Source organism: Tyto alba, unplaced genomic scaffold, assembly GCF_018691265.1.
Source record: "Tyto alba isolate M040663 unplaced genomic scaffold, T.alba_DEE_v4.0 Super-Scaffold_10, whole genome shotgun sequence".
Lineage (NCBI taxonomy): Eukaryota > Metazoa > Chordata > Aves > Strigiformes > Tytonidae > Tyto > Tyto alba.
The window spans coordinates 18107767-18122706 of NW_024881262.1; the positions used below are offsets into that span (position 1 = coordinate 18107767).

Genomic DNA, 14940 nt, shown 5'->3' on the forward strand with positions numbered 1-14940 from the left:
GCAGACTATCATTGGGTATGCTGTTATCTTTCACTACAAATTCTATTATTAATATTCTGCCCAAATTAATATATACTGATATGAGATGCTCATGCCTCTTTCCTCACAGGCACGGGAAACAAATTTAGGCTGCTAGATACACTCTACCACTACTTGCTTAAAAACAAAAAACCTTCTCTTCAGTAAGAAACAAACTAAAAAAAAATTGAGTGATTTTATATGCTAAAAGGATCTTTTCTACAAGTCTGATCAGTAATTCTCTAGAGCTACACTAAAATAAAACATTTCTTTATTGTCTAGATGATAAAATATTATGATTTATTAATGATAAAATAAATCACTTCTAATCTACATAACTTACCTGACTTCTAGTTTCTCAATATCTTCTTCTTCTACCTGAAACTGGGACTTCTTGGTGTAACTGCTGGACCTGGTTACCTGCAAGTAAATTCCTCCTATTAACACACTTTTTACCGTTGTATTATGGATATCAAAAAACAAAGAAAATTGTGCCTCTGAACACTGGTGAATAGCTACTGTTCCTTTTAAAAAGGAAGTTCAGTTCACCAAACTGCCTTTTGGCAGAAAGCAGGTAAAAAATGGGTCAAGAAAGGTCTGTGGTGGAGCCTGATGAGGGCTAGCTGATATCTAAAGTAACTATAGTATAGATCTATTAGGAAAAAATAAGAAGAAAGTATGACATGGAACTGGGAAGAATTTATCTGGTTTCAGCATGAGCCCCAAGAAAACATTAAAGTTAGTTCTGATACATTTAAGGAAACAACGAATAATAAGTCCACTCTTCTTGCCCTAGACGTATCATAATTGTAACTTCTTATTTTAATTTTCCTCATTTCTTGACTGATTGCATTCTTGGTTTAACTCCAGTAAATCATAAGTCATAAAGTTATTGAAGTGGTTTGTATCACATTTTTATCCTAATCTTCCTAAGAAATTACACTCAACATCTTGAGCAGGTCAACTGAAACATGACATACGCTGATACTCTATACATAAGGATGGAACAAATTCTCCCTGAAGTCCCACAGCAGGACCAGGATCTATATAAACACAGTAAATTATAATGCATTTGAGGCACATTTTATAGTTGCACTACTTCCAACTCTCAGCTGAACAGTATAGTATGCTTACATGCAAACAGTTTTTATTCAAGACAAATCATATGAAAATTCAAAGTCATTATTTGGTTATTGTAGGGTAACTCATGTAGAACTTAAATCAAATCCTAAATAACAGAAAGATTAACATTTTTTTTTTTAAATAAAAGAATAAAATTAGCCTTACTGGGTATAATCGCTACATTGCTTTATTGAAGAAGTCGGGGGTTTTTTTTAGCTCAATATTCATGAAACTATTTAAATTGAATTCCATTGGATAGGTTAAAGTTCTCTCAGAACTCTTGATGATAACAAATGATATATAAAATCATCAAGATAATGCATTATCTCCACATATGTGCTAGTGAGGAATTTTTCATTCAGCAATTGAAGGGGAATGCTTTTGTCTGACAGCTCCCAGGAATTTAAGTATGTCATTCACATTTGAGAGAACAGTAAAAGCTCTTCAATCTGCTTGAAGAGAGCTTTCTGCGTTAGGTACTGCTATACAGGTTGCTTAAAAATATTTGAAGGGTTGCATAAAATAGATAAACAGGCAGAATACCACACAAAAAGTTACCTCAAAATAAAATGTTTCGTTAAACTGCGGATTGCTTGTTTTCTTCTTTACTTTGGTCTTCTTTTGGTCATTCCTGTTCCAATGTGGTAAAATTTTTACCATAGACAACTTAAATACACAATTATAAAGACATTCTATTGTCAAGAAGGACTCATGCATTTAAGTCAAAACATTTTTTTTTTTGGTCATTTTAGAGATCACTTTGATCAATGAAGAAAATCTTAAAAAAAAATGAGTACATCTTCACAATATAGTTTGAAAAGTTGAAATTTCAAGTGCTATATCTAGTTAATTGTGCATCTGTCCAGCTCAAAGTTTCTAATTTCATTTCATAAACAAGTATAACTTACACATATCAAGTAAAATATATCAACAATTTCTAAAGCCTTTCAAACTTAAGTCTGCAGACAATTTCTTTACCACTGCTTGCAGGTTACCAGCACAGTTCTCCTCATCTTCTTCACAAGTGCCAATTTCTGGTGTTCCCACCTTCTTTTACTGGGGAAATACTCACTACTTCTTTACAGACAGATGCTTGCATCAAGACACTGAATGTTTACTTTGGAAGGAATTGCTGCTAATGCTAGATGCTAAACAGACAAAATAATTGCTCCCCACTCCCTTGTGTTTTATACTGTTTTGTTTTGTTTTGTTTTGTTTTTTTTTTTTGTTTTGTTTTTTTGTTTGTTTGTTTGTTTTTTTAATTCTACACATTTTATGGAAGAATACAGTCTTATTTAGTTAGTAAAGGGCTATGATAGTATAAAAGTGCTTTCTAAAAGAAACAAATATGAAATGTGGGGGGAAAACAGGCGAGAGAGAAGAAAATTGTCCTACACATCAGCTGTTTTAGGCACTGGTCATATAAATATTCCAGTAGTGGTACATGAGTCACACATTCATGAGATTGGAAAATCTTAACCAGGAACTTCTGTCAGATTTGCACATATATTCCCATACCAACAGGGCAAATATTTTGTGGGCCCAGCATTCACCTCATTCCAACTGTACCACAGGACTCAAACAGGAAATATATGCCAATTTACCTTCCTTGGCAAGCAATACCATGCTTCCTAGGTATAGTGGTTGAACCTCCTTAGTCCTCTTAAAAAAAGTACAACCAAAAAAAAAAAAAAACCAAACCACCACAAACCAAAATAACCCCACCAAAAAAATCCCAACCCAAACCTAAAAAAAAGTGATCATGTAATACCAAGGAGGAAAAAATGCCCCATTCATTCAGAGCTTACTCAGGACCATTCCTTCCAGAGTCTTTAAAACACAGGAGTTTTCTAGAAGATGTTCTGATACTATGCTCAGTGGCAATTCTTGAGTACCAAAGAAAGCAGATGAACTTAGGTTTGATGTTGCAAAAAAAGAAACAACTGAAACCTAGCTTATTTTAGATGTTATTGGGGAAAGACTTGCAGACAGTATATGTGTGAGAGGTGGAATTTTTCTTAAACTAAAAACACCAACAGGTATTCAGGATTACTGACCCAAAAAAAAGGAGACATTTAAACTGTGAGGACTTTGAACATAGCATCCTGAAGGCAGCATGCTACATTTTTTGCTCTTTTGCTTCTGCCCAACAGCTAAACATTTTCTGCAAAGAAACTCATGTATTAAGAAAAACAAAGAACAGAGGAAAGCGAGTGAGCAATTAACTGTGTCATCCCATATGGATGTAGGAATCTGTCAAAAATTAAGAGACAGTGAAGTGCAGATATCAAGAATCCAGTACAAAACCTGAGAAAAACAAATGAACTGAGTGACAACTGGTTCTTGACTAGTGCAGGCCATTCAGACAGACCAAACACTTTCATAACCTTGAGAAGGGGAAAGTACAGTAACCATGGAAGATATGATGTATGCAGAAATCATTTTAAGATTTTTCCGAATTTTAAAGATTTGGGTTAAAGGCTATGACTTTCTTTTCCAGTTTAAGATAACAGCATTTTAGATACATTAATTTTATACTAAAATGTTACCTGGAAGGTCCCACAAGAGAGACTGTTGCATAAGGGTCACAATTCTGTCCATTTATAAGAGGCAACCCGTGGCACTCCTTTATGCTACAACGAAAAGGTAATCAATACACCAGTGAAGCAATGTCTTTGGCTTAAAAAAAATACAACTCAATCAATATTTTTTTTTTTTAAAAAGATTTTAAGCCTTGCTGCATTACACATCAATATATACGCTGATCCAATATAACATATGTACGTGAAGTAGATCGTAACTACAGATCTCTGGATGGTAACACAAGGTAATACTTAAGTATACAGTCAGACTTAGGGGACTCTGTAAGAACAAAATTCTTGGAATTGCTTCGATAAAAGATATTCCAGTAGGATTCTGCCATGCATGTGTGCTAAGTAAAAAGAACTGCTACATTAGGGTAATCTGCAGACTTCACTAACTTTTAAATTTGATTTCTCAAGGCCCACAAAAAGCTATCTGGCCTCATCCACATGGCAGCAACTACATTTGGAAGGCATTGAAATGGATTCAAATATTTGGGTTTGGCTAAACTACATTCTGAGTTGAGTAAGCTGAGAAATGCAAAGTCATATCCTAAAATATTATTTAAAATTAAACATGCAAAGCCATTAGTATATAGTCCTAACATGTCTAGGTTCCATCCATACTATTCAGCCACAAAGGGAAAATCAGTTTACCTTTGAAATAGCATTTAAAGTTTATTTTCAAACTCTTTTCACAACAATGCATGATCAAACACCCCTTTTAAAAATATAGTTTTCTTCCATAATTCATGCAGAAAATTTTAAGATGGTGTTTAACAGGTACGTAAGCACACTGTTCACCACTCCTGATGCAAAAGGGATGGGATGGTGAGCAAGTAACGCTCGTGGGGACAGAGACGTATTTTTTGGACCTTTTCTGAAGGCTTACAATCTTTTTGAAACAACACAGCAGCAACACTGCTAGAAGCAGAGCTGGGTCAGCAAGCTGACTAACCTTCTGATGCTGACCACGTATGAGTATTAAATAAAAGCAGCTGGGATAACAAAAGTAAAGCAAAACAGTCTGTAAATTTACTGCAGAAACCAGACATTCTAGCAATACGATGCTCTAACGTAGCCATGCATTCTGTAGTATTTGTTAAGTCCGGAAACATTCCAAAGATTACAAAATTTCATAAACGAGACAAATGAGATCTGAATGTTGTAGTCCTGTTATCTCTTTTTTAAAAAATAAACTATTTTCTAATGTATTGCCAGAACTTAAATTAATGCAGGTAAGTTCTGACTGTCGTGATTAGCCAGTTTCAATAAAATCCAAACCCTATGTAACTTACAGAGAAAATAGACTTTTCTGCTCTAAGTTCATATAAATAATTAAGTAAATGTTCTAATACTATAATGTGGAATATTAAGTTGTGCAGATCAAGCTAAAGTTACATAGCAGCAACAATAGCTACACAATGATATTAAGTAAATGCTTTCTGTACTGTAGAAAAAATGTTAAAAGAATAGCAAGAGTTGCAAACAAACACTCACAAGTAGGGAAACAACAGACACTAACACTCCTGTGCTGACTCAAAACTCCATCCTCTTTGAAGTATGCACTATTATACACCAGATGGTATTTCCCGCCTCCTTCCCCCCTATTCCCTTTGTCTTAGCCAGTTCAGGGAACATTTAGTGCTCAAATACTTCACAGTCGTTTGTTATTTTTCTTCCAGTTTTCACATGGCCTTCAGCATTTCAATAATTTTTGAATCACAATGAACCCTACAGTGACTTCAAACCCACCATTTAAATAGGTTCTTGAAACACCCAATTGTTTCATAAGCATTAATTGATTCCTCCTCCAACATACACGTGACACAGGAAAGTGGTGACAAAATTCAACTGTCTAGACGTTTCAGTCATTTGGGGTTTCTGACTTGAGACAGCTAGGACTTGACTCTTTCAGACTATCAAGCATTTTGTAGCACTAAACATGCTTTCTCTGCAGCTCCCAGAGATTTTTGGTTTCAGGTGTGAGTGCTGAGTGTACCTGTAAATTAGCCTCAACTGGAATCTCATAGGAATTTCGTAGCAAAGGGATCAAGTCAAATTTATCTGGATAGAATTCAACTATTTTAACTAGAACAACACTATTTGTATTCCTACAGCCTGTTCACCAAGCTCCTGGATTTCTCTAGCAAACACACAGAAGTCACACAGAAAGCAGTTTCTTTCCCTATGTACAAAGTTTCTCACTCCTTCCCTGATCACAGTGTGAATGACTTGCATAATTGACATAATGATCCTGTTGGAAAACATGTATTATCATATCAACAAAAACTGACCACAATGCCCTACTTTTGGTTACAGAACCAGCTTGTTCCAGCCTCCCATGTTCTCACAGCTTGACCACAACGCACACAAACTAAAGGAAAGCTTGTGATTTCCTGCAAGTTGAAAAACGTTTTACTGACAACTACACAGCCTTGCAGCAGAACTAGAATCTCCGGATTCATCATACAGACCTGTCACTTCAAGCTGATTTCACGCTCCAGTCAGTCTCCTTGTGTAGGCAGTTCTCTCATTCCGTTTTCATCTCCTGCCCAAGTCTCAGTGCTATTGCCAGCAAGTAAGGTCTACTTACCTTAGACAGCCTACCCTGTTCCAACATCTCAAAAAACAGATAACCCAGTCCCGCTGACCATCATTTCCTAATATTCCCAAATCTTTCATTTTCAGTCCCATCAGGCTCAGGAATTTGTTACAAATTTATCTCACCTCCTCCCCTTCCTTCTCTCATACTAAGCTAGCCAGCCATAACCATTCCTTAAGTTTCCAGTTTCTGCCTGGAATCTGCTTTAGACACATATGACAGCACAGCTAAGTCAACTGAACTGCACAGAAAATGGTGCATACTTCTTCTCTTACACTCCTGCCTTACATCTTTCACCTATGGTGATTCTGTTTCCTAACCTTATAAAAATGCTATTTTGGTTTTGAGCCACATTTCAGTCAGTTTGGCAACCTGAATTAACCTAGTCACACAGAAGATCTCACAAGCCCCAAAGGCAGTGCAAATCAAGTAGCCATTAAGGGTACGAAGCTATTAAATCAACTCACCACTAGCAAACTGGGTCGTTAAGTTTCTAGAGACTGAATACACGAGACTGAATTATTGCAGATAGTTTTAAGCTACCAAACAAGCAGCCTCCAGTAAACATGTTTAACATTGTCTGAAGATGTCTGAAGTGGCTCAATTAGATTAGACTTGACAGAAATGGAAAAGTGCAACCTCAAGAAGTTTACCAGCTAGCAAATCTCACATGAATATTGCCCCTCCCCAAAGAATCAGGCAAAGTGGTAGAACTGCAATCTTCTGCAACAGGAAAAAAACAAACAAAAAAAACCCACCAAAACCAACAACAACCACCCTCACCCCAAGACTCTGATCAATCAAAAAAGAAAGTAACATTAAATATATATTCCTATTCTGAAAACCATAATAAATATATTTCCACCATATGGTAGACCTTTCAGCTTTGACAAATGGTTTCACCTATCTCGGCTGGCACAAGCAATTGTTATTCAAAAGGCTTAAGTGCATAGAGTTTAGAAAAGCAGACAGGAACTTAAAAACCTTTTATTCTATATTTTGAACTACTACATATTTATGTAAAGCCTAAGTAATAGCTAACCAAAGGACGACTATTTTCAAACTACTGATCAGTTACAGTACTGTGTAAGAGATCTTTCTGTTTACATTAATTCTTGCTTCACAGCTCAGTAGTTTGTTCTGCAAGAGGAGTTTCATACAGGAAACATGAGCCTTTCAGATACAACTGGCTCACAACGTGGAAATAAAACCTTAAAAAGACACAGCCTGCAATAAACCCCCTCAGTGACTGAGGAACTCTATCTCCACCATTCAAACCAACTCAAGTCCTCCAAGTGCAGAAACTAAACTGCAGCCATTATGCTTTGTACACTTCATAAAAGTTGTTATATTCCCTTGAATAACTTCATGCAAGCAGACAAAGTATAAATAGGACAGTAACAAACTGACAGGCCAATTTAAGATATTATAGCATATGATTTACTTAGAAAAGAGGAAAAAACGACAAAATTTAGCTGTAATAAGGCATTTCTGGTCATTCAAATATTTGTATTGTAAATACATAAGGCTTTTTCTTTCGAAGTTGAAGTCATGTTAAACACAAAGAAGGCAAGTGCTACCATCCAAGAGCCTAATTTGGCAAGAAACTGTTCACGTATCATCTGTTTCAGCAGAAGCAAACATGCAAGCAGTGGTCACGCAAACTTGTTTTTACAGACTCCCAGAAAGGAGAGCTGCAAGCATGTATCTTTGAAATGTGCTACTATACATGCCCGTGTGGTTTTGAAAAAAAGAGCCCACACTGAGTCAGCAGTTAATCTATTGCATTATCTTTTTCCCCTCCTCATTCACACATTAGAAAAGGAAACAACTAGTATGAGAAACAAAATTTTAATTCAGAAACAGTCTGTGGGTGTATCTGCATGAAATTTAACAGCAAGTTTTCAGTTAATACAAAAATTGTGTAAAATTAGAGCTTAGACCACTGTAAGTGGTCTCTAACATAGCCCTTCACTAAAAGAAGATTACTTCTATTTCAAAAAAGTGTAAGGGCTTCATTGATAAAGCAATTACAAGCCTTATTTTTACTTTCTTCAGGGAAAAATATATCCAAGTATCAAGTTTTTAGAATGCTTATACCACCTGAAAGCCCTAGCTGGCTTTAGAAAGTCCCACCTTAAGAAAATTGGCCACCATTTTTCCCCTTCCCCTCCTCCTCCAGCATCAAGCAAGACCAGATCAGTCAGTTGTGGTATGTCTTGTACATGACCACTTTTTGTCAACTTGACCAAAAGAAGGAAACTTGCAGTTTTTAAGAAGCAAGGGGTTTTTTGACTGTTATTCACAGCTTTGCTTATACAAACATAGTCTGTGACATATTAATATTTATCCTTCCCTTAAGGTTACTTCCCTTATATAAAGTTGGGGAACAGAGCCCTAATAAGGATCTATATTAAAAACAAAACCAGAAGGGGGAGGGCAGGGGGATAGAGGACAAAGGAAAAAAAAAAATAAAAATGCAAGGAATCGCATTCTTGATTTCGTTACACAACTGAACATCCCTTTGTCGTATGCAGCAACAGTTACCTTCCTAAAATCACATGTTCTTCTCCCAACCACTTCTTGTTTGGAAAAGTTGGTTTTACTGTACATACTAACATAATAAATGAAACCTTCCTCCCTCCCACATGAGCGGTAATAGGCTAACATCACCATCAGCTCTCTGTTGTTCAAATCTTTAACTTAAAAGTTGCTTCCTACTGGAATTACCCTGTTTTTAACTCAATCCTCATTATAAAACTCATCTAGAAGACCAGTCCAAAAAAAAAAAGCTAAAAAGCTTCTACAGCCATGTTTACAGAACCAAAACAATATGAATCCATCTCCTACTCAGGTCTAATCCTATCACCTCGGTTCAGCTACAAACAAAAAGGTGATGGGGGACTCCAGATAACGCTCAGAATCACAGCCCTTTAATTACTTGCTATTTTCTACATGCTTAACACAATCTTTAATCCTGTGTTGTTGAAGTTATAGCTACTATTTTTCATCTTTGTAAAATTTCTGGACTCTCATGAAATACACGGTGGAAATCCATTAGAATCTTACCTGTTCACAGAAGCCAGGTAAGCACAACTATCTAGAATTCTCTTATCCTGTAAAAAATTTAACTGGTGAAGGTTTAAAAGCTCCCCTGTCTCCTTACACTGAGAGATCATTAATTTGGACATGAAGTAAAACATGACTCTGAAAGGCAAGTATTATAGCTTGTACTTTAAGAATTATTTTTTCCATAATATTTTTTTTTTTTTTCCTTTGGCCAATATTTTTTTAGTTTTGGAAAGATCAAAAGGAGGCAGGGACAGAAATATACCTATATGCTCACTCTTTGTCTTTTTTGACTCAAACACAGCTCTGCTACTTCCTATCTTTTAGCTTTGCAAAAGGAATTACTAATACAGTGACTTCTCAGGGCCTGGTGACTAACAAAACATAGCAATAAGTGCATCACTTACTAATTATCCTTGGAAATTTACAAAATATGCAGACTCTTAGAGTTTAAATTTTCTATTAAAGAATCTCACATGTATTTTCTCTAAGTTCCTCATGCTTTAATATCAAAAGTGTCTCAAAAATGCCCTCACATCCATTTCTATAATACTAAATCCAGTGAGAGATTTCTTACTTCTCATACTTTCACGTGTATACCCAAAAATATATTTGCGTACAATATATTACTTATACAGCTAATTATTTCAAGGCTATCAGCTAGTGTGATAAAATGCTACTAAACATCTTTAGTTTAAGGAACTTCAGTGCATTTCATAATCTCAGATGAAGACAAAGTACTGATGTAATACTGCTGTTTAACGCACAATCCGCTCCCACATGTCAGTGAGTGGGTGAGCACAGCAACCACAAGAGAACCCTGGCTTCCTTTTGATCATTTATCTCTGTCATAAAGAGATCCTAAGCAAGGGCACAGTGAGTAACCTACTTCCTACTCAAAATTGCAATCTGCAACAGTAACTTTCTAAAGCAACTTTTCTTCATCATATGAAAAATCCAAGTAAGTTTTTTTAAAAAAAAAAAAATTTAGACTAAAGTGCATAGATATATAAAAAAAAATAATTTAAAAAAAATTACATCTATCAGCAAGTTGGAAAGAGAACACAAAGTCATAAAGCTCCAGCCAGCTTTTGGTGGTAAATAGTCCATGGGTGAAAAGCTGTTCTAAATCTGCCTTGCACTACAAGTGAGATACAAGAGCACCAGGGCTCCCAAGGAATCAAGCTGCCACTCACTATAGAAGCAGAAACACATTCAGAATTATCTTTAAGTTATAAATATACACTGATGTACAGCATGTTTCCATATATTGCCTGAATTACCAGCCTCCAGTAGCCACTAAAACATTACCAGTTTCAATGGCTTAGTTCTATCACAGAACTAGCTTTCCTTTACATATCACATTAAGTAAAAGAAAAGAGATTATTTTGCTAGGTCTTGCTCCAACTAAACTATTCATCTTGGTTTAGATAATTGACTGAGACAGAAAGAACGTAATTTAATCTTCGCAATGAAAATTACATTAGCAAAAACGACAGTGTAACGGTCTCCCCCTGCTCCCTGCAGCTGATCTGAAGTCATGGAGATGAATGGAAGACCACTCACCATTTCCTCTCCTCACAGTTTCACAATTCAACATGCTCTTTAATATACTAAGTTCTGGGACAAGATTTTAAAAAAAACAAAACCAAAAAACTTCAGTCTCGGAATAAATATAAGTTCACGATCAATGTTGGAAAGCAAAATTAAAGAATCTTACTACCTTTTGAGTTTTAAATCTTAATTTTCCTTTAGTCTTTATAACCCCCTTGTCTGTACCCTTTTCTTCACATGGCCTATCTCACAACCTGTTAGAAGACAAATACAGAAAAGCCTTTATTTCCTTCTGAAGCACTAAAAATTAAAAACTGCAGTAAGATCATCTTGTTTTCCTGAACCTTACTCATGCTGAGAACATAAAGAAGAGTCACAAGTGAACATTGTCAATCACACTGAGTCTCTCAAGTCAGTGGTTTCCACTGGTCTCTTCAATGAAAGAAGTCTCCCAGAGACAAGTAACAGCAGACTGTCAGAATTCTTCCAAAATAAAGGATAGGCTTAGTTTCTAGAGAGACCAGTATCTTCTAATATGCCTTTATCAGAAAAAAATTTTTACAAGTGTCAAAACAGTTTTGTATAGCTGTATTTGCACTAACTTCTTATCAACTTCTGGCCTTAAATGTATTGCTTAATAATGAATAAAAAGAAACAGAATGACCAGTACACGTAATACTTCAGTCTTCTGTGACGAACATCTGTAACATGTACATTCAGACTCCCAAAGCCATCACATAGGATCATTATCAAACACAGCTCTAGGAGTAACAATACAAGAGTACAGACTGGTTAGTATCTTCCAATATGTCTCATTCTGTGCTTTTTCTTTATTATTGGTGAAATTTGTCTTTTTTTTGAAATAACGTACCAAAACCTGACTGTTTCTATGAGGTTCCTTGACATACTCTGATGTCTTCACACTTCGGAGTCAAAATTAAGTTTGGTAGTAAAAACTCCTGAAGTTGTTTCTAAGAAATTTTACTGAAATGGGGCAACTTTATGCTGCTCCAGAATGGCAATTCCTGTACTTTGTTTTTCTGTAAACATTCCTTATCATGGTTAACCATGTGAAAGTAATTTTGAAGCAAAACTAAAAGTGGATTTTCCTGTACCAAACCAAAATATTATTAATGAAAAAGCTTCACACTGTTCCCAACACTACCACCAGCAGCTCAATTCTGGCAGTAACAGCAGTACTGCAACTTCTGGCTATCAGCTGCAGTGGGCATTCCCAGCTTTCTCACCAGATCAAATTCATTTGGAATTACAAGACACTGAACTAATGACACCAAATAGCCATGCTGAGTCCTAGTAAGAGTGAGTGTTTTGGAAGCAACAGAGATGAGCAGTTGTGAAAAACATCTGCAGGAGTTCCCTAAACATATAGCCATTCCCTCACCAAGTTAGGCTCCAAGGAAAGTCATATAAAAAGAAAAATGTTACTGATACCAGAATGTGCAGACATTCAGTATTAGGAGACACAAATCACAATGTTCTTACAAACAACTAAATATTCAAGGATTAATGTATTTTCTTACTGTACTACTAGTTGCTGGCACACAGATCCATTATCTGTTATCAGTTCATTCAGTTTTAATTCAAGGTGAACTTTTCCCTGAAAAAAACAAGAGAGAAACACAAATAGTTTTAAAAGCCTTTATTTTAAAAATAGTAATCAGAACACTGATACAGTTTACAGTTTGAGGTCATTTTAACTAATTCCAATATAACCACTTCAAGGAAGTATGTCTTCTAAAGCATGTGTCCTACAAGTGGAGTATAATATAAAGGAAACATTATCCTCCACTGCAGACAGCATGTGAATCAGCCAAGCCTCTACAGATTGCACACACACACACACACACACACACACACACACAAATAATCCTTCCAGCATGAGGAACTACCTTCCTCTAAGCTTTTTTGCCCTAAACATGGGATGAACCCTTGAAAAAACAAGACAATGAATTTAAGAGTATTTCAGGAGAAAGGTCTAAAGTGCTCTTGGACTCTGAAGGCAGTAAGGTATATTTAGAGAAGTAGAATAGTATGCAGTAGCCATAACCAGCAACATGTAATATCTAACTGTGAATTCCTGTCCATCCCACCAGACTAGAAATTTCATCCAGAAATTTATTATGCATCCCAGCGCAGCTTTCAACTATCCCATGAAGTCTGCTGATGTAATCATGGAACAGTAAACACAACCAAAGGAGAGGAAAAGATGGCAATAATTGCTAGACCTGGCTTGCTTCTTTTCTTTCTCTGATATAGTAAGGTGTATTAAGAAAAAGAATACGTAAATGACGGCAAAGCACAGATTAACTTCAGAATTCAACAAGGGCCTATCTACTCTACCTTCTCAATAACAGGCTCCAAAAACTCCAAACTATGATAAGCAACTTTCCTGGCATGACCAAAATTTGGTACCATAACCTTGCTCCAAACAACTACTGCCCGAACAATAACGCTACTCCCCTTTCAGTGTCTATTTGTGCTAGTTTTCACATCTAAGATAACCACTGACACAGTCCTTCCTCTAAACCATATTCTCCTTAATATTCTTGGAATTTGTCTATTTGGTAAATGGAACTTCAGATGACACTGGTCTGTCCATGATTATGATTCTTAGGGAAGGGACCTGCAAGGTAATTTTAAAGTGTGGCAAAGGAAGCAAGCTATAATTTGAACTACAGTTTTGCTGTACAAAACTAAAATGAAACTAAAACCCTTAGCTAACCTTGCACACGTTCTATAGTACTTATGTTTTGACATAAAATTGAAATGTTTTTATTGTAAATCCCCTGGGGCAAGGGCTGTGCTTCTCTCTCTGTACATCACATGGGAGAAGTGAAGTTGCTTTTATAAGGAAGTTTTAAACGTAACTATTTTGGGATGTCTGCCAAGTGTTTTGCAAACTGTTACTACATGGATTGGAACACAGGTACATTAGGAAAATATTTGTCAAGCAGAGAAACTCAATTACAAAAATAGATTTACAGGATAAAAACAGGATACCAAGAAACATGCCAACAGCCTTACAAGGCAAAGTTTTTGAATGACAAATTAAAAGACAACATTAGTAGTATTTATTGTAATAGCTGACTTAATTAGTTTTAGTAGACAGACCTTGTAAATGGCTTAAACATCTTCCTCTGGCTTTAAAAAAAAAAACCAACACCACACACAAATCATGTTCTACGCTCATTGCTAGGAGTAAAATAGCACGTTTACTGCTCCTGAGAACTATCTGTAGGTGCAGTTTGTTCAAAACTCAACACCATAATGGCTACAGAAACATGGCTCTAAGTAAATACTTCCCTGACACGTATGGCACTTCAGTACATCTCTGTTGTTGTTAGTTAAGAGCAGCACAGTCGTTTCCTAAAGTGCCTGATCTGCAGATCTATATCAGAACTTTTGACACAATACGCAACCAGTTTTTAAACGTGGTTGTAGATCAATTTTAGTTCAAAACAAAGATAAATCTGCCATTCTTTTACTACAAGTAAGCAGCGTACTTTATGTGAACACACTTTTCATCTGTAGAACTCAGGGTTGTTGAAAGGTAGGTAGGTACCATTTTAAGGTTACAAATGGATTAACAACCAACTTTCAGATACTGATTAGAGGAGGATGGAGCTGCTGATCACCTGGCCAAGATTAACATAGTAACAAAAGTGCCCACATCACCAAACTAAACTTCAAACACCATTTAGGTACACAGTTTTGTTTTTAGAATTACTACTACATTTGAACGCTGTATTTTAAAAGGGTTTTTTTTTTCCTCCCCTCAGTTTCAATACTTTGATCATTTCCACACTATGAAATATTACAAGCATCTGTAATAAATACAAGTTTCCTAGTTTTCTAAAGCTCTTAAGTAGAAACTAGGCTAGCAACTGTATTTTAAATACTTGTCCCAACAGATGCTCATATACTGTGCCCACTTTCCATATACAGAATCACACTACTATTCCAAGAGTA

General features: G+C 35.9%; 1 protein-coding gene across 2 annotated transcripts in view; it reads right to left on the reverse strand.

The window, feature by feature from the left end:
* The window catches only part of RASA2 (RAS p21 protein activator 2), a 48987-nt gene that overhangs the window by 18055 nt on the left and 15992 nt on the right, over nucleotides 1-14940 (reverse strand). For both annotated transcript variants that reach the window (XM_042797246.1, XM_042797236.1), the window contains exons 5-8: nucleotides 12492-12568; nucleotides 3690-3773; nucleotides 1699-1771; nucleotides 362-438 (exon numbers count right to left, since the gene is read on the reverse strand). In XM_042797246.1, the coding sequence (XP_042653180.1) occupies nucleotides 362-438; nucleotides 1699-1771; nucleotides 3690-3773; nucleotides 12492-12568 (311 nt within the window). The remainder of the gene's footprint in view (nucleotides 1-361; nucleotides 439-1698; nucleotides 1772-3689; nucleotides 3774-12491; nucleotides 12569-14940) is intronic.